Genomic DNA, 25,256 nt, shown 5'->3' with positions numbered 1-25,256 from the left:
ATTTAAGCATGATCACTGTCAGGTGAAAAAAAGAGTACAAGTTGAAAAGACTAATAACCATTTATGTCTGTTAATTTTGATAACAGATCTCAAAATTTCATTCTCTGAAAATCATTCAGAATTACTAACTTTGTCCTGCAATGCCAGGTACAAAATACATTAAAACTTTAAAAGGACAGATATGGCAGGGTAGGCAGTCCGTTCACTTGCATATTGCTCACTGTGAGGATTATAACAAGGAGAGGGCACACTCTTGTCTTCATAATAGTTTATGAAATGAAAATATACTGCTTCTGTGAGTATTTTTATGATCTTTAAAAAATGTAGCAGTATTGCTTCTTCACTGATGGCTTTAGGTTCATAAACAGGACGTAAATTTTAATTCAACACATGCATGAGCAAGTATCTCCCTCCAGGTATCTCACTCCAGAGACTTTATGGAGATAGCAAAAGCAGAGTTCTTTCACAGTGCCAGCTCTATATATTAAACAAAGGAAAGAAAAAAAAAAAAAAAAAAAAAGGAAAATAATATACCTCACACTCACAAACGAAGAAGATATCCAGCAAAGCTTATTATTATTTTCAATGCACTAGACAGTAATTAATCTAACATCATGCCTGCAAAACCAAAAATGAGATTCTTAAAATTAGCAACATCAGGGCAACTATATAACGCTGCTGCACTCTTAAACAATGTCATTAGTAAACAAATGTTTTTTTTCTCTATTCATGCCAACCATACATATGAAAAGGTATCACTAAATAACAGAGGAACCTTATCTGTGGGAACTCAAAACGTCTCTCAGACATTTTTAGAGGTTCCAGGCCTTGGTCAGAAGCATTCTAGACCCTGGCAGGCAGCTGAAAACAGCTGTGATTTTGAGTTTGAGCCATGGAATGAGTTACCAACTTTGGAGGTGGAACAAGCAGTCACAAAGGGTTAGATAGTATTGTAAAAGTAGTTACAAAACAGAGGGGAAATTTTTTTGGTATTGTACAAGGGGGTTTTAGCACTTGTACAGGGGGGTTTTTACTTTGTACATGGGGGTCAGAAGTTCTAAGATGGAGGAAAGTGGGCTGATCCTGTTCTTCCTCCTTCTTCCTCCTTAATTCCATGTTCTTGGTGATGCTGGCACTCACAGATTGGTTTAGAGTAGAAAAGCACTTTGTAATATAGGTAGTAGGTATTGGGGAAAACTATAAACATATAATACGTAATATATAATATAAAAAATAGCAGCAGCCCTGGGTGGGGAGAGAAGAAGAAGACACCAGACAAAGAGGATGCCAGGGTGTGTGTGTGCCTCTGCCTGGGCTGCTGAGCAAACAGCCGCAGCCCGAGAAGACAATCTTTTAGATAACTCACAATAAACTGCCTTGAGACAGAACAGCAAAAGCCTGCGGAGTTTTTCTTTGGAAGCTCGGGTTGGAGGAGGAATTTCACCACCACACGGGAACCCAGAATAAGGCCGGGGTTCCCACACTTATCTGTAAGTTATTTCTTTTACTTCTCTAAATAGAAGGCGTGCTACCAGATTTCAATGTTGCAAACTTTTTGAGACATAATATCTTCAGAAATGCCATTCGAAACCTCATATGACAGAGAGGATAAAGAAATGGGTTCAAAGAGGAATTGATCCACAAAAGCCAAAAGGTTGCTTCGTAGAAGGAGTTATGGATGCACTTTCCTTGGCAGACCCCACGGATAATCATTAATAAAGAGTATGGGGCCCAGCAAATGGCAAACACACAGACAATTATGGCAAGAGACTTTGCTATTTTCTTGTCCCGCTGCAGTTTTGATCCAGTCCCTGAAGAGAAACAAGCAGAAAAGTTCCTTCTGAGAGTTGTAGAACTGGTTTCTGTTTGAGATGGACCATTAGCCACCACTGCTGGTCTCCATGACCTTGTCAGCGAAGAAACACTGTCCTCTGCTTCTGATGAAGAAGATGCTGCCCCTGGCCTCAGCAAGCCACAAAACCTCCAGGACAGGCTGCTGCTCCTCGGAGGCTCGCAGTCCTGCACGCTGCCACGCCGCTGGCGCCTCTGGATGTTGTGGAAGATGTGCACATTGAAGTAGGTCACCAAGAGCAGGGGCACAAAGAACTCCAGGGTGGAAGCACACAGGAGGAAGTACCAGTTGTTCAAGAACTCAGCGTAGCACTGATCCACCTCTACCACACTGTGTCCGGCCACGTGCTCCCAAAACAGGATGGCTGGGCAGTACAGGAGAAATGCTAAGACCCAGATGGCCACCATCTTGATGGCAGAGCTGGACATTATTCCCTGCTGGGCTCTGTAAGATACCTGCAAGTGAAAAAGGACATGTCACATATTCAGACAACATTTTGGGAAACATTATGTCAAAAAACCATACGTAATCAAGCCAAATATAGTATTTGTTCTCTATTTCCCCAGACATCTAGGATGTCTTCACTATGTAAGGGTCTGAAAAACTGCTAGTTTTGTTCTCGTTACATTGCTGCTCTGTGATTTCATACTGGACATAGGAGAGGAGCAGAAATTATGATGGCTAAATTATCATTTGGCTTCCAGGTATGAAAGGACATAGCTTGTTTCCACCACACAGTAAAGTAGCAGTAAAGAATTGGTAAGAAATAGGTTTGTTGGTAAGAAATAGGTTTATTGGTAAGAAATAGGTATTAATATTGATAAGAAATAGGTATTATTCATCAGAAATAGGTATCATTCATCAGCCCAGGCTCAGCAGAGAGTGAAAGCAGCTGTGGGAGTTCCTACATGCTCAGCAAAACTAGAAACCTTCTCTATTAGACAGGTTGCCATGTGAAACTGCAATCACCAGACAATATAATTTTTCATACTGTTTCCTCTTGCCATAGCAGTAAAATCTATCCCAGACATATACTATAATACCCCCTGCCTTATTGAATCACTCTATTTTAATGTTAGCCTTACCTTGTAAACAGTTCATTCCACTACTGAAAATCTTGATGCTTTTATGTCCACCCAGACGGTATATTAACAATTAAAATAAAACCATCCAAGGTTAGGAAATACAAGAGCTAAGCCCACCCTGTAATAGGCCAGCCATACTCTTGGTCCCCTCCATCTTTCATAGCACAGGAAGATAAGTTGATGAAAAGCTGGACAATTTTTTTTTCTCTGTACTGTTCAACATTTGGCATCTCAGGCTTTCCTCAGAACTGCTGCCTTCCTCATCAGCTTCCTTTACTGTTCATTAGAAGAGCACCTGCATGATCCACAAATAATAATGAGTGGTGCCTTCACAGCCACACAGCACACAAAGGGCATTGTCCCTATTTCACCAGCAAGTATCAGAGCAATAGTTCAGGGTTATGCACATTGGTTTGGATGTTCTGTTTTAAATATGTGTATCCTAAAGATTCAGACTCCTCTACATCTTAAAGCATCATATTAGCTCCATGCACAGCTCCAGGTCTGCAGGAATGAATTTGCCAACCTGTGCAAGACATGCAGCTCAATTTAGAGGCAGAAAACAGAAAGCTGGGCACAGATTCACAAATTGTTAAGTCTGAAGTGACTGGAACTTGGACACAGGCTAGCTTTGCAGCAGAGGCAGAGTGGATCCCAAGTCTATGAGGAAGCATGGTGTCTTTTCTTTGGATAACAGCCCTGTTACACATTTCTAGACTCACTCCATCCTAATACCCTAAAGAAGAAAACCAGACTGTGATCATGTAAATGAAGACCATCAACAATGGCACAAGAACATGGATCTCAGCTAGGTTACTGAGGCCCTTTTAATTTACATTATTCTTATTCTGAAGTCTGCAGCTTCATTAATGTCTTAAATACAAGGATTCTTATACTTTACTCTTCAGCTTAAAAAAAAAAACAAAAAACAAAAAACAAAACAACAAACTAGCAAAAACCAACTGTAAAAACCACACCACTAGGGAAGAAGAGAAAGTGATTAGACATTGTATCAGCATCTTCCAAATGAAAACCTCCCAGTCTAATATGAAACATGTCATTGAAACAAGCAGACTCATCAACCTGGAGAAGAGAAGGCTTTGGGGTGACCTGACTGCAGCCTTCCAGGATCTGAGGGGCAAGCAGAGATAGGACAAGGAGAAATAGCTTTAAACCAAAAGAGAGTAGGCCTAGATCAGATATTAGAAAGAAATTCTTTGCTACAAGGATGGTGAGGCACTGGAACAGGTTGACTAGAGACATTGTGGATGCCCTATCCCTGGAAGTGTTCAAGGCCAGGCTGGATGGGGCTCTGAGCAACCTGGTCTAGTGGAAAGTGTCCTTCAGCATGGCAGGGGGCTGGAACCAGATAATCTTTAAGGTTTCTTCCAAACCATTCTCAGATTCTAGGACCAAACACCAAGTAAAGCTTAGAAATGGTGAATCACAATATTTCTTACTTGATTCCTTGGATATCTTCCAAAACAGAAGAATGACCATACTCAAGAAACATCCCTTACCTCTCCATATATTTTGATTAATTCTTCTTTTTGCTTTAAGAGATCAGTTTCCACTCAACTGTTCATTGTCAGCACATGTCAATCATCCCCTGCAGCAATTCAGATCCTCATCTGATCTTCATTCAGTCCATCTCACTGTGTCTCCAAATGCCCTTCCTACTTAATTTATCCAAACCTAAGCACATCCTTGACTCAACCTAGTTTTCATCACCACCAACTCTTCTAATCATAAAAGCCCAAGTTCTCCACATGCCTGTTGCCTCTTTCCCACTTGGACCTTCCCATCGCCTGTGTAGAGTAATTAAATAACTTCTAGTGGAGGTGGCACAAGGGTAACATTGAAATCACAGCAAGGCAGGGTCCTAAGACCAAATGCAACATTGAAGCATCATCACTTCTCTATTAAAAAATGGTACCAATAACAAAGCACTATTTAGCTTAAAGTGTCAATTGTGAAACACTCTGAGTTTTATAGAAATCCCGACATATAAAAAGCAAAAATAGAAATGTTAGTCTTACAGCTTTTGTAACTGACAGGAAACGGTCGTAGCTGATAAGGACGATGTTAAACACTGAAGCTGTGCACACAAGATAGTCCATGACCAGCCAGAGCTTGCACAGGCTCCTTCCCAAGTGCCATGTCCCTGTCAGGGCGTAAGGGATGTACAGTGGCATACAGAACGCACCTGTGAAAAGAAACCAAATGCACACGTCAGTCAGAACTGCACTGCATGAGAGCAGAAAAGCATTTCTGTAGTATCCAATAAAAGATTGATCAATACTGCCTGGAATTGACAGATAGATGGCTTTGTATTATCCTGCAATCAAAGAACATTTACTACAAACTAGGCACTAGTTACATTATTATACTTACTACCCCTCTGAAGGGTGTATCATATTTATTATATATCATTGTTACCTCTCCAATTAACACCACCTGCTAAAAGAAGGAGCAGCTGACTGCTCTACCTTCTGTGTTCTGCTGAAATTAAAACAATCTTTCCCTCAATGTAATCCACTGTTTTCTATAACAAATTATCCAATTGCCATGCTTCCATCCTCTTTGAAGCACATGTGTCAGAAGATGTTCCAGAAGTTAACTTCTTACAGAAATACGAGTTTCAGACTAATTTTAAAAACTATATGATAAAAAGGCTGACAAGAAGAGCACAGTTAATTACATACACCCAGTCTAACCTTTCTCCTCATCTTAAATTTTGATAATAACCACTAACCACTTTCAGGGGCGAGCTGATAGGATACTATCTATGGGAACTCACCAGACCGTGGGAACACAAGAGTGACCCACCCACACCACCCACTGCCACCTAAATTTAGGCTAAATCCAAATGTTATGAAAGTGCCACTATGACCTCATTTTAATGGATTTTGAGGTGATCACCCTACACAGAATCACAACACAGCCTTGGGAGGCCAAAGAACTAATGGTGCAGTCAACTAGGATGCAGAAATGCAGTGAACAGCATCAAGGCTGCAACAAAATGGAATCACTGCATTTACAGAGCAATTAGCACTTTGTCTTTTGAGCAAGACATTATAGATTTTAACATTCACATTAGGGAAAAAAATGTGGTTTCAACTTTAGATTTACTACCTAATAGTGTGTAGTCCTGTAAGAGTATCTTGAGAATTTCCATTGGCATAAAAATCTTACAGTTCCTGTTGTTCTCCCTCTACTAAGAATCAAGAGATCTCTATTCAAACCCAGCTATAGGTCCAGAAGCACAGAGACAAAGCAAAAATTGCTGAATGCCAAAAGCAGCTAGATTAGATATGTTAAAAGAATAAGCAAATTATTCTTCAAGCTTTTAGCAATTTAGATCAAGAAGAAAATAAGGATAATTTAGGCATATCCCAAATTTGAATTATATAGCTACAAAAATACAAATCATTTTGACAGTAAAGTCAAACAGGCAAAGGCAATGTTTTTAACACAATTTATAATTAAAAATTAGACACTCAGGTAAACATAATATCACAAAACAAAAATTTATGGAAAGTAGGTAATGCCAAGTAAGCTGTATTTCCTTCTTCTGCAGAGAATGTTATTTACTTTGTATTTCTCAGCTAGATGCTGGTGTTTGTTCAATATGATGCTAGATTGTGAGTCAGATGAGAGAACACCAGTTTGTACACTGGTTTCCTGCTCATTGCTGTTTTTTTCCAGTGCACTGTAACAGAAGAACAGGCAGCAAGAGCCCTGCAGCACAAGGTAGAAATAAGCTGTAAGAAGACATCAAACATATGCAGGGAGGTATCAAAACATTATACAAGGAGATGTGGACATTACAAGGAGAGGACTATTAGAAATTGTGCCCCTGACAGAACTTCTGACACTAGGAAAAAGTTTTTACAAAAAGGTTCTTCTGCTTTTTTAGTATACTTCTTAAAAGTGTACTTAAAAAAAAAAAAAAGTTGTGATATGAAAAGTCAGAACACCGATTTCATTAAATAGCCACAACTATTTAAAACCATCTTTCTACACACTCAATAATTTAACCAAGGATTTTAGCAAAGACACCAAACAATTCACAGAATATTGCAAGAGTTCAATCTCAAACTGACCATCACACTCCTGTTTTAATTGTACTTTCTCGCAGTAAAAGTTTCAAAACTAAATGTGTCCCTATGTATAAATATACATGTAGCATCAAACTTATTAGAAATTGCTTTATTTGTAATTTTTTGTTTGCCTATACAACACATTCCTAAGGTATGACTCTATATAGAGCATGTACAGCAAAATGTTTAAAAATAGCATTCGTTGCTGTTTAGTCACAAATATCAGGTGATGATCTGTGTTGTGTGATAGCAGACTGAAATAGAAGATATTGACCAGGTATGCAAAAGCTGTCAGATAATACAGGCTGTATCTGATTCGACTATCTAAATTTCAGCCAAAACTCTTCACAAACAACTTTCATTCTTTGTTAGTCCATAAAATTCACACAGTGGTATTTTATCCTGAAATATTAAACAGTACCTGCTTACCTAATAAAACATCCTTTATTTTCTAAAAAATAATAGGCTGCTAAAACACTTCATGCAGCTTCTACCATTCCCATCCTTCCCCCAGATACAGCTGGGAAATAGTTCTCTCAGAAGAAAACACACCAAAAATAAATACCAGTGCTTCTCCTAAGACTCCTACAACACAGTTAGCACATGGCTCCACAGCTCTGACTTACCCACTGCAAAGTCAGAAACAGCAAGATTCAGAAAGAAATAGTTACTCCGATGCCTGAGGTTTCTGTCCATCATGAAAGCAAGGATCACCAGCATGTTTCCAAGGATGGTCACCAGACACAGCAGCACCATGAGGAAAGCCAGCAGCACCAACACGCCCAGGGAGAACTCGGAGCTCGGAGGCTGGGTGGGCCAAGTCTTGTTACACCTCGCAGCCACATGCGGAATTTCGGCAGTGCTGTTGTGCATGGTGGCTGTCCAGGTCAGTCTGGGAAGGAAGTTGTATCAGGCAAAGTTATCCAAAAGGTTGAGATTCATAAGGAGTTAAAATAGGATGGGTCAAAAATCCTATAAGCACCCAAACATTTTTTCTCAGGAGGGGGAAAAATAAAAAGCTTTTGATACTTGATCAATCTAATTTTCCTATGATTCTCTTAAAGCAGAACTCTAGCAGAGTTCTGGTTAACAAATATACAGGTTTTTCAAGCTTGTATCTTAAAATGCAAGTTCTTTAAGCAACATGATCCTTTATCTGTGGAGGTCAGGAGGGTTGATTTGAGGTTCCCTCTTGCTTTCCTCCCTCCCTTCCTGATGTGTTTTTCTTGCTAGCATTATGTACAACTTTTTATAATTTTTTTTCTTCAACCTGTGTGCATATCTTAATGAGAATTTAAATTACTTTTTGATTTTATCCTTGTTTGTCTGACATTGTTGCAATTCAGCAAGCCGTCGGTCCCTCTCTATTTATATATTTATACTTTTTGCTGATGAAAGTCATGGTTGACTTTGTTATTGCTGCTGTTCTCCTTTTTGTGCACTCGGGGGCTGAAAACCAGTACGATGTGAATAAGTATATATACAGTTACTTACTGGAGCAGGTAACCTGCAATGGTCCAACCCTCAGAGATCAGTTCAAAACTCTCACTGAAATCAGTTTCAAAAATCTTAGCAGCAGCTTCAGCGACACATCACCAGCTGCTGTTTCCTCAGAACACAGGAACTCAATACAGACTCCCTGAATGAGAATGAAAGCTTGGCAATTAGCTTTAACAGGATGAGGCATTTCTTTCCACACTGGTGGAAAAAAATCATGAGTATTCCACAAATGCTTATATTTTGTATGAGTAATGAAGCCACTTGCAGAGCTGTGAGTATTCTACAGTTGTAAAAAATCAGTAATTTTTATCATGGGTTCTAAAAACACTTTGGTGTCTAATTTTAAATACTTAAATTTGAAAAATGTTGGCTGTCATGTCTTCACTTCTGTTGTGGGAACAAATTCGTTAGTGTTTGCCAAGTGCTTCTACTGAATGTTTGAATGGCAATAGTACAAACATGCAAAACTTTATTATCCATGTAAGTATCTTCACAGCGTCTATGTCCATCACTGGTTTAGCTTTATTTTGTGTCCAGGTTCTGCAGAAAACACACTGTGGCACTATTACTAATACCAGTAGTCTTTCTTCTGCTAGCTATACTGAATCCCCGAAACAAAATTCAGCAGTTTCACTGTTGCCAGCTGTCTTTGCCACATGGCTTAAATCTCAGAGTGCTTTCCAGAAGTATATAGCTGCCTAATTGTATTCCGCCTCCCTCCCTCAAAATTTCTTATTGGATTTTAGATCTAACTTGATTTCTTGAATTCTTAAATACCTAACTCTTCCACACCATGCTTGGAAAGCCTGTGTGTTGCAAGGCATCGACACATATGAAGTTTGATAGGAGATCTACTTCATTAGCTTTAAGAATTTTTCTTTGTGCGTGGCTATGACAAGGATTAAATCAGTCTAGAACACATCTAGCTAGGAAAATTTTGAAGCAGCTACAAAACTGTTTCCATTTTTTACTGAAATAGACATTCTAGGCAATAAATGTATAGCAAAGATGAACACACCAAAAGGATCCACAAGTAGATGTCTCATCTTTATCTTCCTTCTTTCCCCCACATTAAACACATACTAAACAGTAGAACCACATCCTGAATTACTTACAATTTGAAGAAATTACTAACAGCCCAGAATTGGTATGCTGCTGTAAGAAAGACAATTATCTTCACTTTTAAAAGTTAAGATTTAAAGAATGTGACTTTTCATATGTTGAGATGCATGCAGGACAGTTAGAGGAAATGCCTGACAGTGAAACCACCAAGCAATTCTTCAGAAGATACTCAGCTAATGAAGTACCCCAGTCAGAGAGCAGATACAAACTCTTGTCTGCTCATTTAGGTTTGAGACAAAAAGGAAAAAGAAAATCATTCTGATACTACCTCTAATGCTGTAATGACCAATCTGTGTTCAGTTGTACACCTGATTCATTTTCAGAATAACAAAGCAAAACCAGGAAAATAAGAAAATACTACAACAGAGTAGCCAAAAATATAAAAGCCACTATCCACCCTTTCCTGGTTCTTTGTTGACATATTTTTATGACAGGCAATTGTACTTTGAGTGTAAATTAATTATATCATCCTTCTTTTCTTTTTTCTTTTGCCAGGTAATGAAATTTGTAACTCTTTCACAAGTGAGCAGTATGTCTTAAAAATCTTACAGTATTTGATAAAAATGGTTAAAACTGCTGCTTCAGTTTAACATTCAAAATAACGTCCCAGCAGAATTTTTACAGTTAAGAGTAATTGTCAGACATTTTTGTAATCTCTTTCTCTTGTTTCTACTTCTTAGAATACAGGAAGTTTAAATTTAGGAAATGCTTGCAAACTAAAATAGTAAGGGACTGGAACTTCTCTAACCAAAAGTGTCCACAAGACAGACAGTACTTCATGCTTTCGCTGAAAGAAATTTTGTGAAAATAAAAATGCATTTCCACTCTGATGGTCCATTTTCAGACATTTTAAAGGGTAGGGGATTAATTTTGCTCTGACTGTATGGTCTATTTCACTGGTTCCTTTAATTATGCAGCATGAAATTCTCATCTTTTCAACAGGCTCCTGGTGTGCCAACCATCACAGAACAATCCTCAAAGAAATTCTGTAGTAGTTTAATCACTTTTCTTAGCTCACTACTCACATTCAGTCTCCATACATCACCAAGCAGCCTCTATCTAGCATCTGATCAGAACTGCACAGGCAGGACCAGGTACTCCAAACACCACATTCAATCCCATGCTTTCCTTTCTCAAAAGAGTATCTGAAACTTTGTGACTTGGTCTATGAATGACTCTAGTCCCACTCTCAGTACAAGAAACTACAGATACAAGACATGTACTTGAATCTAGGAATGAAGAAGATGAGAAATCCATGTTTTCAATTAGTCAGCTGTTGTTCAGTGGGAAGGGGTGGGATGGAGCAATGGTTTCAGATGCTGCACTGTCCTCATAACAAGGAGCTCACATGTGTAAGAAGCAGAAAACTTGTGTCTAAGTTCTACTTCAGAACAGAAGAAAAAATCATAAAACAAGATGAAAATATATCTATGGCTTTAATGAATTCTTTTCCAAATACAACATGTCCATTCTATGATATAAAGCAATAAGGTCCAGGATTTTTTTGTATAAATATGTGCAAAATAATCTTCTAAAAGTTTTTTAAAAATGAATTAGTGCTCTGTTCTCTTCTTGTTTTCCTTCCTTATCTTTTTGCTCTTTCCAGTTTGTCTAGAAGATTCTTCCTGAAACGAAAAAACATGCATTGCAAAATTTAAAAAGTATTCTTGTAAACCACAAGTATTCTCCCAAGGTTACCTATGATAATTATTTTTAATATGAACAGTATTCATATTTCACAGAGATTTATGAAAATTTGGACATGTTTATCCATTCACACAGGTTGTATTACTTTTCTTCTGGCTTCATCTAACAGTGGAAAGTCACACAAGTTCAAGTTCACACACAATGTCTCCATTCTGGAGGGATGGAACATACCGTTGATGGTACATAGTCGTACTCTACAAGTACATTTCTTGCACAATTGTTTATATGTTTGAAACGATCTGGTCCCAAGAGAATACCTCCATACCAGCGGGACACCACAACTAACACATTGTGGACATTCAGAATCTGTGAATACAAGAAAGCAATATAAGCTGTTGTATTTTAATTGAACCTGGTTTTACTGATGACACCAACTGGAAACATAAAAAAGGTCTACTATCTTTTATTTTTAAAAATTGAGTTACATTTCTTATTCTTTGGTTTGATCAATTATTACTCTTGTCACTAAGCTGATTGTCTATTCACATTTTTGGAAGTGTTGGTGGATGAGGCTAATAACAGCCAGGCCACAGGCATTATACATATAGATATATAAAATGCCATACGCTAGTGCTGTTAATATGTGCATGTTAACAACCATTAATAATGTATTCTAAGGAGAAAAAAAACAGGTATCTGACTGATTTGAACAATACTTTCAGAAGAGTCAATCACTGTTTGTGAAAACAGAAATATTCTTAGAATTTTAAAATTAAATGGACTAGGGCCATGTTCTGTGACAGGAATTTTCTACTCTACATTTATGTATTGACCATAAAGTATATGTATAACAACTCCTGGTGGTAAACAGGATGGTACTAGTCTAAAATACAGTTTCTTGTAACCAGAAAGTGCTATTTTGAAATGCTGGTCTTATCTGAAACAAGATTGATTTCTATTAAAAAAGAAAAAAAAAGGAAAACAACAACAACAAAAAAACAACCCTATAAATTCAGCACCAATAAATGTTTTAAATCACTTATTTTCCATACCCATATATCATAAGAACTCAAAAAAACTACAAGACCTATGAACATCTAGAAATCAGCCCATACACTACTTCAGTATTTTCCTATGGCTGAAAACTGAGCTTTTCTGATCCTTATTTTACTATTCTTGCAAAACAGAAATATTCCCTGTAACTAGGATTACAGATGGAGAATGATGATCCATACAATTTACAGACATTCACATTTGAAAGTGACATTCATGTCATTTTCTGAACTGGATTTTTATGGAATATTAAGTGCCTAGACAACGTTCAAAAGTATGCACTAACACGCTGAGAAAAAGCTAATAATCGCAGAACAAACTGAGGTACAGTAACTGCCAAACTGTATCTTTACATTATTTTCATAACACTTTCACACTTAGGACATATACTTGCATATATTACATAAGCTAAGTTTGTTTATTTATTTAACCTCCCCAAGTCTGGTTTGAGTTATTTAGGAAGTTTCAAAAAATTCAAAATTAAAAATGTCAAAATGTTTCCATCAACTACCTTTTTATTTTTAGGAAAAAAAAGGAAATTTCAGGGGGGAAGAAATGTTTCCAGGAATAAGAGTGCAATATACTAGGCAAAAGAATATTCAGACAAGAAAAGGACAGGAAAATAAAACTCCTGTTGTGAAGGGAACATCAAACTAAAATAAAAATGAATATTTTGTCTGCTCACACAGCGAAGCGACGTGAGGCACAGCATTAAGATACACCCAGCTGTCTCCTGTAGTTGTGCTACTTTAATTATGGTTTTACTAGGGCTTGTATCATGAACCAAAATTTATCCATCTCAACTCAGTCACATTTAGTAGCACCTCTGCCAAATATTATTTCAACACTTGAAGACTAAAATATATGTGAGTATAGTAACACATGAGTATGAGGGCTAAGGACCCAGAACAAGAAACAGCACAACAAAACCGACTAACTAATCAAAACAGCTTAGCTTCTTCAATCCTTTTGTTTTGAAGTTCCACTCTGCAAGTTCACTTATTGGTGTCTCTTTATTACACCTACTCACGGGAACCACATGAAAGGTTGTGCACAGGTCAGCTGTTATATTGTGACAGTCAGCTTCTCCTAGTATTCATTTTCTGTGTACCTCACACCACACAGGAAGCACAGCATTTAAAACTTAGTTATATTTTAAGCCATTCAAACTATTACTGCCACCTATGAAACATCACTTGTTCCTATGACCCGAGACTTGAAAGTGCTACAGTCTATGTTTTTCCTTTCACCTTGAGAAAGCAATCATCTGGCTGGCTGCTACCAGAGCAAAAATTAAAATAATCTTCTACAAGCTTATTTACATTGTAGTGATTTTTAAAATAAATACAAATTCAAAATTTCCAAAAGCCAAAGATTAATTTCTACAACCTGCATAAGATGGAGAAGACGTCCACCTGCAGCTGTCTCTCCATCATCTTCACAATCCTGTAGGAACGTCTGCTTATCTTCACAGTATATTCTACACAAGGAAGAAAACCATAAAATAGATTTTACAATGTCAATCAACAAATATTTATACATGACTAATAAAGTCTCATATCTTTCATACATGTGTATTAATTCTAATTCTCTGTTACATGTATTTCCATGAAAATAGGATGAGGCATAGGGTAAACCACAAGTATTTATCTGTATAGTAGAACAAGTTTTGAGAAGCTTTTACACAGATTTTAGCTGCTTCAAGTAAACTCCAGTCATTACCAGTTTAAAGTCCATAAACAGAAAAATGCCCAGTTTTTTAGCCTAGTAATTGCATCTAGCTGAAACCAACTCTACTAGATACAGATTCAAGTAATACTATACCCCTAAAAGAAGAACTTGGACAAAAATATTATTAATAATTAATTATGTCTGTATTTCAGCAGCAACTGAAACAACATCAATCTAAAATAAAAATTAATATTTTGTCTGAAACTATTTTGTATGAAACTATTACTGAAATTTGCCCTTGGATTCTCCATGTCATCTCCCTCCTCAGGGGGCACTGCAATAAACTTTTGGGTATGTTGTTTCATAAAAAAGACAGCTGCCCAGGCCTAATTTTCCATAAGTCATGCTCAGAGGTCTACTGACCAATAAGTTGGTTTATTACCAACTTATTTCCTAACTTCTAAACTTAGTTACAGGTGACACAATGAGAAAGAGGCTTCTAGTACTAGACGACAAAGATGAAGCAGTAACTATGTGCATGTTCCTTTTTTTTCTTTTTTTTTAATGCAGATTTGAATAACACGAGTGAAGGGAGCCAGATAATCATCTGTGAGAACAAAAATGCCCTCTTTACAGAAACTTTTTACTTAGGTAGAAGCTTTTACTTTTTGGTAAAATAAGGTTTCACTTGCTCTCATTTCATGTTTCATTAGGAACACAGCAGGATGGGCAAAAATGGATAAGCATCTGTACATGCTTTTTTAGATAACTGGTTCCTACAGTTCCTCCCTTTTACTGTCACTTACATTCCTCAGAAAACCTACACTGCTATCTGGACTGAGATCAATTAATTTAATAAGCTATGTTCACAAAAGTTGCCAGAGGCAGGTGACTGCCAAACTCATTTTTACCTGTTTCTCATAATCCCTGATGTTTCTTGTATTTCAGCTGAAACTTCATATGCCAGATATCTGCATCAGCCTTTCTGATCCGACTCTTATTTCAATTGAACATTTTCAGCTATTTCTAAATATAAGGTTGGGGGGAAAAAGAAGTTACTTCACCCAAATAAAAACACATTTAGTTCAGGATGATGTAACATCTCCATGCTCAGACATACTACAAAAGTATACTGATACATGTTCAAATCCACTTTTTCTTTCTATTCCTAATGCTGCTTCACTACCTTATTTCCTACTGTATGTCCTACTTTCTGGACCTCAAATACAAAATAAAACCTGCAACACCAACCATACAAATAAGAAAACTACACCCTAAAGCAAGGAATTTCTTTTAATAGCAAGAATTTAATAGGAATGAATTTCTTTCTCATGTCCTACACTCGTTTGTGAAAGCACACTAAAAAGAAGAATGAAAAATCACTGTTTGTATCTCACCTGTATGCATATATGTTGTGAGTAGCACTTGCAATTTTCTTATTCTCATATAATTTTTCAAGAACTCTTTTAACCTATAAAAAACAACAGAAAAACCTTCCTTTTATAACAGGAGTTTCATACATCCCTCTCAATATCACTGCTAAACAAACATCTCTCTAATACAACAATGAAACAATTTTATGCTTTGACATAAAATGTTTGGTAACTCAAGAAGCAGCTTCTCAGTATTCTCATACTTGTTTTAAACAGCTTTCCTGGGATACTGAAAACAGATTGTCCATTCAATTTCTACATTGTGTACATTCATATTACTGCTCAAGATTAGAAGTGTCACATTGCTTTATTAAACAAGAGAGAGTTAAGATCTAGAAAATATATTTAGTTAGTATTAAGTATCAACTGCACCTGCTTACTTTTTTTAACAATAAAGTTAAGCTGGAATAGAACACAACATACATATTCCCAATACACACTGCTTTTACTTATTTCACAAAAATGTGATGTTTAGAAAGCCTTACTACATTTCAAGTTTTTCCTTTTCCCTCAAACATGCTTTTTTCATCATTTCCACTTCACAGAAAGAACAGTAAAACCAAAAAACATTAGTGGCCTGAAAGTGTCAGCATTTCCCAGAAAGCAGATATTCCTATCATGTCTGTGATCTCTTTGCTCTTAGGAAGTACCAAATTCAAAACATTTACCAATATCAGTTCATCATATGTTTCTAAGTAAACAAGCTGGCAATTGTTAAACCCTTTTCCAATGGTCTAGCAAAAAGAAGAGTTTTTGATTAAGGCATCCTTTTAGTACATAATACAAAACATTACAGAAGTTCAGAAAGCTTGGGAAAACATGTTTGGCAAGTAAATTGCCTTCCACTGAAAAATAAATGTCTCAGAGGAGTAATTGATAGACATATTTAATATCTGCCCTAGCTACACTGTGCAATTTCCAATTCTTCTTGAACAAATTCGACTCACAAAAATCCCATCAAATAAAAGATATCTCAATGAAAAAAATCCTATTATTAATGGAAAATATTGGTTCAGATATCTATCTTCTCCTTACTTTGAACATGGAAGGAAGACAACTCGTATTACTTAATACACTTTCATAAATATGGACAGTATGTTAAAACAGTAAGTTTCAATACAGGGACTTAAAGGATAATTTATATAAAATGATCACTACCTTTGACATTACATATTTCCCAGCTACCTGGTTCCTAAAAACGTACTTTAAAGATCAATTTTTGTGCTACAGCTGTATCTTCTTTGAGTCTTTAAGATATATATATAAAATAAATGAACTGTTACTTTAGAAAGGGAATAAATGGGAATCATTGATTTAATGTATCTTTTTCATTTTCAAATACTCTCACTCTTTTATCATGATTTGTGAGTAAGATTGTTCTACACACACAAAACCCCACATGAACATACAGTATATGTGAACTTGAAAGGTCAAAGTGCTCCAAAAGGGATGCTGGGATTTAGAGACCAATTCTTATGTCCATATTAAGCAAATTAACAAGGGGGAAGAAAAAACAAAACAAAACAAAAGACAGATGGCTTCAAACCTTACAGCTTTTGTATAGAGAAATCAACCTAAAAACACTGTCAACCTGTCAGTACATTTTCATAGCCACTGAGTATGTAGTAGACGTAGCTTACCTGGAACTTGACACCACCCCTTACCTAAAAATTATTTTAAAAACACCTAAAATTGCATAAAAAGAAAGAGTAAAATCCTCTCAAGGTTTAACTTTGAGTTAATAAAAGAAAACAGTAGTTTCCCCACTAAAAAGGGATGATCAAAGGAGGCTGATGGTAATAGATGGAAAGTGACATATAAAAGAAGCTCCAAACCCCTCTTAATTAGGTCATAATAAAGATTTACTTATGCATGATCCAACTGTGTCTTTCAACAGAATTCCTTTCTGAAGGAGGGAAAACATATATAAACCCATTTTATGTGTTAGCTTTTCCAAATAACACATGATAGACTCGATAACTTCCAAGCATCTTATGATAAACTTGACAACATCCAGAAGTCAAATTACAGTGTTCTTATTCTCTTCCCTCTAATGCACATAGTGGTAGAGAATAGCAGGAAGAAGAGCTGTTACTTCACTATTCAGCTGATAGTAAAAGTGAGAAACCAATGACTAATCAGACAGTATTAGCACAGAAAGATGCACAGACAGACCAACATATCTGGCAAATCCCAAGTATTATAGCAATATTTTGTTAAGCTCAAAGTACAGGCAAAAAGAGAAGAACTGATCTCTACTAACTTGTCTGGTTGTCACCACTGGAGCTAAATGTGCCTGGAAAGTGCTCCTTCGATCTGTGATTGGGTTTCCATGATGTATGGGGGGCAGTTCTTCATCTACGGGTCACAAACAAGGGAGTGTTTCTTTTCTTTTAAGAGGACAGAAACAATGCATGTGGCTACGAAAGTAAAGAATGTCTCAAATTTTAAAAAAGGGACTCATTCAAGTGAAGTACAGAAAATAATGTACAAACCCACCAAAAATATACTGCATATTTTAATGACTGCTATTAAACTTTATTGCAATTGTATTGTCACTGATTTTATTGTAAAGCTGAGTAGAAAATCAGAATCTTCAGGTTTTGTTTAAATTATTTCAACAGAATTAACAAGAACATATTTTTTACCTTCCTGACTTTCAGATGTCATACAATTCAACATTTGATTTTCCTGAGTGGGCTGATAGTCTAGGAGAAAATCACTTCCATCATCTTCATCAACTTCTTCAGTGATTTTCTTAATATCTGGTTCTATTAAGATATAAGTAATAGAATTTATCACACATTTTTTGCTAGACCAGCAAAACAAAATTTCAAACTTTTTTTCTCAAAAGTCTCTGGCTTCTCAGTTCAAAATAGCTTGATATTAAAAATCATTAAATGCAGAACAGGAACATTAATTACAACAAAACCCAAAAGTACTCAGCCCAGTATTAACTTAAAAATTCCTGAGAATTAAAAGTAAAATACTCATACTATGGAATGCTTCCATAAGACCTTCTGTTTCAATACTGAGTAACAGTATTTCTAAGAAAAAAAGAATAATAATGTTTACTATTTCCATTAAACATTCAAAATGCGACCTTTAACCTGAATTTAGGTATCAAATTAAGCTGATGTTTCAAAAAACTCCAGTCATTTACTGGTCATTTGGGGGAAAATCTAGAGCTGTTGTTCAATGCTACTTCATGAGGGTTTAAAATTATTAAATAAAAAGTTATTACTTTTGAAACATGTATCTCAACATGCTTCAAGTATTCTGGGATTCCAAAAATCCTGTTTTCCTTCATGCATAGAAAGTCCAAAAAATAATAGTCAATAACAAAGGAAGAAATATACAGGGTTCTGACATCTGGATTTAGAGCCAAATTAACAGATCACAATTTCATTCCTATTTAGAGGGTTTATGATGTGCTTATGATGCAGGTTTTATAATATAAATATTTTCCATAAAAAAACAGAGGAGCGATAAAGCATGTTCAAAAATGGAAGCCATAAGGTTGTGGTCAAAATATTCAAACTTCCAATACTGTCAGTAAAATTTTCACTTCACAGTGTCCACTCTTTTAGTCACATCAGTGAAGAATGACTTCTCCAATGTCTGTGATGTAGAAACAAAATGCACAGTTTATTGAAAGACTAACACTCGACCTTACCACAAAGCAACGCTGAAAATGAAATTTTTTTTCTTCAGACTTTTATTTCTCACAGGATGAAGATAGCAAAGGTAATTGTGCTGTCTGCATCAGCACAAATTGACCCCTGATAGAGAAAAGTTGTTCTGCTTCCTTTTGCCACAGTGCATGCACACGTCAGTCATACATTTCATAGCAGTTTAGCATTTTAATGCACAAAACCTCCCACCATTTTTTGAAGCAACAACTGTGAATTTACACAAACTCTTTAAGAATAACAGCAGAAGAATCTCTGCAACTGTGCTGATGATATACTTCGCATCCCAATACAGTAAAGCAAACAGAAGGACAGAAAAGTAAAACAACGGAATACTTGCTCATTTGTCTGCATAGTCCACTGAAGTTTATCTTCTCTTGAATCCCAACCCTCCAACAGTGCACTCAACATCAGAAATTAATTACTGGTATGAATAATCCTTTGCAGAATGGAGAGCAAGGCATAATGTACCTGTGGGCAGCACTCTCCTTTCAAGCAAATAATTTCATTCCCGAGAGAACTGCAGACCTTGTTCCAGTTCAGAGGCCACCCCCACCTTCTTTTCCCTCCTGCTCTTTAAAAAGGGACACTGCCACTGTAAAACAATAAGCCCTGACACAGGTGACTGTTCTCTGATATTTAGATCCAATTCAAAAATGGGCTTAAACTAACTTGTACTGAAATCTTACTTTGCAGTGGAAACAGAAGGAAAATAAAATCCCCATGTATTTTCTGAAGTACCTGGATCTGAAGACTGTGCCTTTTCTACCAGAACTTCTCGTATCTTCTCCACCCATAAATACAGTATACTTTCACCAAGGTTCTGCCTGGAAGCAAAAGGTCATGGTAAATGAAGAATCACTTTTGCAAATTTCACTTGGAAAGTACATAACATACAGATTTCAGACACACAGAAATTGAACCTAAGCTAGTGAGATAAAGAGCTTAGGCAGGCTTGTGTAAAGTTCTGTCTCAGTAGCTCACTAGGTGAAAAACTTATCCGTGGACTGTGATAGTAGGTCAGTGGAGCATTGGAATGAAACACTACCATTTGGGTAATAGGCAGTGCTCTAGGACAGGGAGATAAAGATTTAGGCCTAGGAGGCTTCACTCAGGGGGCACAAGTATGTATTAAGGTACTGAGGGAGGATGTGATAAACACATTTTATATACGCATGTTAGGGGTTAATAAGTGCTTCCTTTATGTGCAGCACAATCCAAACAACTCAAAACACATTTCAAATCGTTAAAATGGTTATGAATTGTGCATGTTTGTCTAAGAAACAAAACCAAAGATTTAGGGCTGTAGATAGCTCCTGGTTACTCATTAATTTTACTCTTACTGCCACCATCTGGGCACCAGGTAAGTAACAAAATTTACAGATTTAAACCTTGCATAATGTATACAGCACTACTGCTGGAAACAATCAAATTCAAATAAGCATACATATTTTAAGAAAAATATTCAAGCAAAAATAAGGATTTTATGAACTTGTAGCTGTCACTTCAAAACCTAAACAGACTCCAGAACAATTCAACACCCTGATTTCACATAGCTTATTGTACAGAAGCACTGCTTTAACATGTAAAGACATTTTTTTTAGTCATGGAATGAGAGACACTAGAAGAGATATAAAATTTCCCCACTTTACAAAAGGAAACAGCAATTTGTCCAACTATCACCCAATTACAGTTTCTGAATAGTTGCAAATTACTTTTTGCCTCCTAAAACAGACTTGTGATCTATAAATATCCATTTTTTCCATAGCGATTGACAGTATAGCTCATGTTGGTTTAAACTACAGAACTACACAACTTAGATCACTAAGGACTAGAAACCTGGACGAACACAATGTAAACGATGCAGAGTATCTCTGTTCATCTGACAATCATTTAGACATTCTATAGATAAAATATTTTCACTAATACTGTGCACATCAATGATTACTTCAGGTTTATTAACTGTTTAAAATGACCTAAAGTACATATATGGCCTAAAGTACGAGCACTTTCACTTCCTGCTGAACAAAGAGAAGTGACAGCAGACCAGCAAGGGCCCTGACCAGCAGCTGATATAGAGAGAAGGAAGCTGAACCAGCACAATTTGACAGCCTACAGGAATGTACAGGGGGGAACAAAAAAAGAACCAGCAGCTCTACCTGTGATAGAGACTTCACAAAATCCTTTGAATCTGCACAGCATTAAGGACAACCTCTGTTCTTGCTTCACTGAACAACCATGGTGAATATGAGCACACAGAACTTTTCACTTAAAATCCTTGGGCATTTTTAACACTTCAAATTAAATTTTACTTGCTTAAATTATCCGTTGCTTAATTAGCTAAGAAACACAGTTAATAAAAGTAAAAAACCCTTATGCTAACTAAGCGCTGTCTTCCTTATGGCATTAAAAATCCATTTTCTTATGCAAGATGCTCGGATTTCACTGTCTGGGGCATGATTGTGCTTCCTAATGCTTTTCTTTCATTTGTTTTATATAATCTTTGGGATCTAGAATAAGTAAGTAGACCATATAAAACTACTACATTTTCTACTCCACTTTCATGGCAATTCAAAATAATGTAATTTGAATATTTCTAAATGCTATTTATTCTCATGTACCCATTATGGCTTGTAGTTAGCTGCACACTGTGATAATGAACAGTCCACAATGTTCCAGATTCCAGTTAAGAGATTCTGAATGTGTTTATCTAAAAACCTACATATCCTTTAGCTTTTAAGAAAGACTGGTGTCATCACTTAAGCTCTAAGGCAACTCAGTGCTTTCACATCCCGTGTTTTAACATTCAAGTGCACAACAGATAGAAACTAAAAATACATTGTCTCCTTTTACTGTGTTCCACAGTCTCAAACTTACACATATATTTCTTCCAAGCTATTTGCTAGCTCTGTATAGTCTTGTCCTCGAAGCCAAGGGGCACTAGAATGAAAAGAAATGCAATGAAAATTGTGCTATATGCTGCTTCCAACATTCCCAAATAAACATGATGAACACCTTGAAAATATAACTTTGCCAACCATCAAGATTCCAGCTGCAAACACTGTGGAAAAAGCAGTATAAAGAATCGAATATCCTTGCTGGAAACATCTGTCATCACTGGTATACTTTAATTCAAGGAGTATTTAACTAAACTTCCACTTACAGGAAAACAATTAACAGCGGCAATTCATGAAACACAAATGTTTGTAAGAAAACTTCACCTACTTTAGTTGATAAATAGGTGGTTCTGCAGTTGGATATCCTGGTGGCAAAATCACCTGAAAAAAATTCAGGATATGTATTCACTGGACTACCCCTCAGCTAGATGAACTTTACTGAAGGACTCTGATGTCAAGCACCAGGACTACATTAGTGTTACAAATGAAGAAAACAGCTGGGTTATGTTCTTACAGAATTACAAGAAATGCTGACTATCTGCATTTAAAACTCCAATAATGGCAATGCATGCAATTATGTTTTATGGGGCAATGTATAAGGATGCAAAAAATATACAGAAAAAAAACCTCAAAGAAACTGCACACATGGTAACTGGACTTTAGTAAGTGGTACCACACTTCCCTAAGTAGACACTTCTATGCTTCTTACACTAAGTAAACTTATTGCTTTCAGTTCTGAAAACATTAAAGTAAGGAGTTGATCAATTAAGTTGATCCAAATTTCATTTTCTCTCAACACTTTCCAGAAAGCAAATCTAGATGCAACTGCAGTAGATTCACTCAGGTACAAAATCAATGTAAAAGTATTTCAGAAATTAGTCTTTGGTGAAATACACTGAAATGCTTTGGTTAGGTGTGGAATTAGAATATGCAACTACTGAATACATCGCAAGCACACCAATGTGTTGCAGGAACAACCACTGAAAAGTCTTACCACAGACTCCAATCCAAAAGCTTCTTAGTCATCTTTGTAGATAGAAAACCATATTTAAAGGGTTTCACCTGCATCAGTCTAACTGCAAAATTTGTGCTAAACTTCTTACCACCACTATACCTGTAAACAAAGGGTCCATTTTGGTTGATCCAGACAGTCACTAATCTTAATGCAATAGATTTTTTCATCTTCATCAACAACACACCAATCATCACCATAGATGGATGAAAGGGCTTCAATTTCATCAATCTAAAAAAAAAGAAAAAAAGAAAAAGTAACTACTTCTCCATAAAACCCACACAACTTTGTGTGCCAATTGTATTTTCATCTTTTTGAAGTTTTGCTCTTCTACAACTCATTGACAGATGTGACAAGATTCACTGTACAGGAAGGTTTTAAGTATTGGGGATCCAGTCCCGATTCACATGACTTCAGGTGTGCCAAGGGAGGTTGAAGTTGGACATCAGGAAGAATTTCTTCACAGAAGGAGTGATTAGACATTAGAATGGGCTGCCCAGAGAGGTGGTGGAGTCACAGTCCCTGGAGGTATTTAAGGAAAGACTGGATGTGGCACTCAGTGCCCTGGTCTAGTTGACACGGCGGTGTTCGCTCACAGGCTGGACTCGATGATCTCAGAAGTATTTTCCAACCTAAGCGACCTTGTGGTTTTTAAGTAACCTTTGCTCAGTTCTCACACGCACACAACAGCATCTGAATTTCTGTGGAAACTCCTGTCATCCCAGCAGCGACAAGGTTAGCAAGGTGACGGGGAGCAGATCACAACACGCTCCCTGCAGCTCCCAGTCGGGCGCTGCTCCCGGCAGCGGAAAGACCCCGAAGGCTTGGCACTAAGCTCGTCCTGAGGAGGAGCGGATACTCAGCAAATTCCCATAAAGAAACTCCGGGGAAGTGCCTTCCACCCAGAACCGAGACCCCTGAGGTGTGTCGGTGCGGGCGCGCCACAGCGGGCACGGAGCCGCCCGGGGCCGCGGCTCACCGGGAGCCCCTGAATCAGCGCTTTCCCCGCCGCCCACCTGCTGCTGGGCCCTTTCCGTGTCACTCGCCGCCATGGGAGCCGAGGGAAGGAGGAGGAGGACGGGAAGGAGCAGGAGGAAGGGCAGGAGAGGCAGGGAAAAGCAGAGGGGCAGCCCGGCGCCGCGCCGTGTGCGCAGCCGTGGCCGTGACGCTGCGGGCCCTTCCTTCCTTCCTTCCGCCGCACGGACGGACGGACGGACGGACGGAACGCTCCTGCTTCGTGTGGCCGCGACCTGCAGTGTATCCGTCTTGGATGCTTGTCCCTTATTCCCTACATCCTGGTTTTAAACAAAACAGCGTAAGCACTTCTGTTTCACTGATGCAGACGTCTTCACCTTGCGTTTTTGGCACTCGGAATGCAACGATTGGCATAACTACAAAATTCCCTTTAAAAATTATTTGAAAGAGTAACAGGTGTTTCAAGCAGATGTCATTACCTTTCTAGAAATCCGTTTCTTCTATTTAACCTCGGGAAGTTTAAAGCATCTCTTTTATAGACGGCACTGATCAGTAAAGAGCTCCTTGCGTGCAGAACACCGTTTCTGCAGGTTTTGTAATTTATGGTTTTTGCCATTGTGATTTTATACTGACACATTTGGGAAGAATTCAAGGTGAACTTCACTTTGCCTTTCTGGAAAACTTAGAGAATTTGCGCCCATTCCGGAGAATAGGATTAGAGTTCAGAATGATTCTGACAATCAGGTGAAACAGACAAAACAAAAACTAAAACAAAATAACAACCTATAGGAAAAACAAACAAACAAACAACCCAATAAACAACCCAGGATGCTACTGAGTATGGACAAAACTAGCACTGTATTATCAACTACATACATTCTGGATGGAGAACTACTGATTGCACAGCAGTTCTGTGCAAACTCTTAATTTCAGAGTTAGAGTGAATCCAAGACCATCTTTGTCTTCAGTGTCACAGAGTTGGTTTAATTATTTTTTAAAATATAATAAAAAGAATAGACCCAGTCTCAGAACATGACAAAAATCCATATTTTATCAAAGTTACATATTCCAGTTAATTTTAAAAGAGAGAGAGAAAGAAACATAGACAGTGAGCTTATTGTTTAAACAATTGACCAAAGCATAACTGGAAGTTTTAATCCATATGGACCTAGAAAATAATAGTGTTCCACCTGTTCATCCTAATAAGTAAACTG

General features: G+C 37.2%; 2 protein-coding genes across 2 annotated transcripts; both read right to left on the bottom strand.

Moving 5' to 3' along the window:
- Positions 1 to 552: 552 nt before the first annotated feature.
- LOC110482359 (histamine H3 receptor-like) lies at positions 553 to 10,932 on the bottom strand. Its single transcript, XM_077783958.2, has 3 exons — positions 7,667 to 10,932; positions 4,977 to 5,143; positions 553 to 2,307 (listed from the first exon to the last, which is right to left on the bottom strand). Exons 1-3 carry the CDS (start codon positions 7,911 to 7,913, stop codon positions 1,513 to 1,515), a joined length of 1,209 nt encoding a protein of 402 aa, XP_077640084.1. The 5' UTR covers positions 7,914 to 10,932; the 3' UTR covers positions 553 to 1,512.
- A 147-nt stretch (positions 10,933 to 11,079) lies between these two features.
- On the bottom strand, positions 11,080 to 24,247 carry IMPACT (impact RWD domain protein). Its single transcript, XM_021551512.2, has 11 exons — positions 24,084 to 24,247; positions 23,170 to 23,298; positions 22,384 to 22,436; positions 22,036 to 22,098; positions 19,900 to 19,985; positions 18,115 to 18,237; positions 17,730 to 17,824; positions 15,431 to 15,504; positions 13,752 to 13,842; positions 11,541 to 11,675; positions 11,080 to 11,287 (listed from the first exon to the last, which is right to left on the bottom strand). Exons 1-11 carry the CDS (start codon positions 24,117 to 24,119, stop codon positions 11,216 to 11,218), a joined length of 957 nt encoding a protein of 318 aa, XP_021407187.1. The 5' UTR covers positions 24,120 to 24,247; the 3' UTR covers positions 11,080 to 11,215.
- Positions 24,248 to 25,256: the final 1,009 nt, after the last annotated feature.

This window comes from Lonchura striata, chromosome 2 (genome assembly GCF_050655825.1).
Source record: "Lonchura striata isolate lonStrDom1 chromosome 2, ASM5065582v1, whole genome shotgun sequence".
NCBI lineage: Eukaryota > Metazoa > Chordata > Aves > Passeriformes > Estrildidae > Lonchura > Lonchura striata.
Note: the sequence above shows the minus strand (reverse complement) of the source record. Positions and strands in the feature narration are given on the sequence as shown.

Excerpts from the sequence above, each read along its gene's own strand:
- IMPACT (XM_021551512.2), bottom strand. The coding sequence starts at position 24,119 with ATGGCGGCGAGTGACACGGAAAGGGCCCAGCAGCAG. Across the intron at positions 22,437-23,169 it reads AATGGACCCTTTGTTTACAG|GTGATTTTGCCACCAGGATA; the intron begins GTATAGTGGTGG and ends AATTTTTTTCAG. Across the intron at positions 19,986-22,035 it reads AGCTTGGAAGAAATATATGT|GCAGAACCTTGGTGAAAGTA; the intron begins GTAAGTTTGAGA and ends TTTTGCTTCCAG.
- LOC110482359 (XM_077783958.2), bottom strand. The coding sequence starts at position 7,913 with ATGCACAACAGCACTGCCGAAATTCCGCATGTGGCTGCGAGGTGTAAC. Across the intron at positions 5,144-7,666 it reads TGTTTCTGACTTTGCAGTGG|GTGCGTTCTGTATGCCACTG; the intron begins GTAAGTCAGAGC and ends TTCTTTTCACAG. Across the intron at positions 2,308-4,976 it reads TCCTGTCAGTTACAAAAGCT|GTATCTTACAGAGCCCAGCA; the intron begins GTAAGACTAACA and ends TTTCACTTGCAG.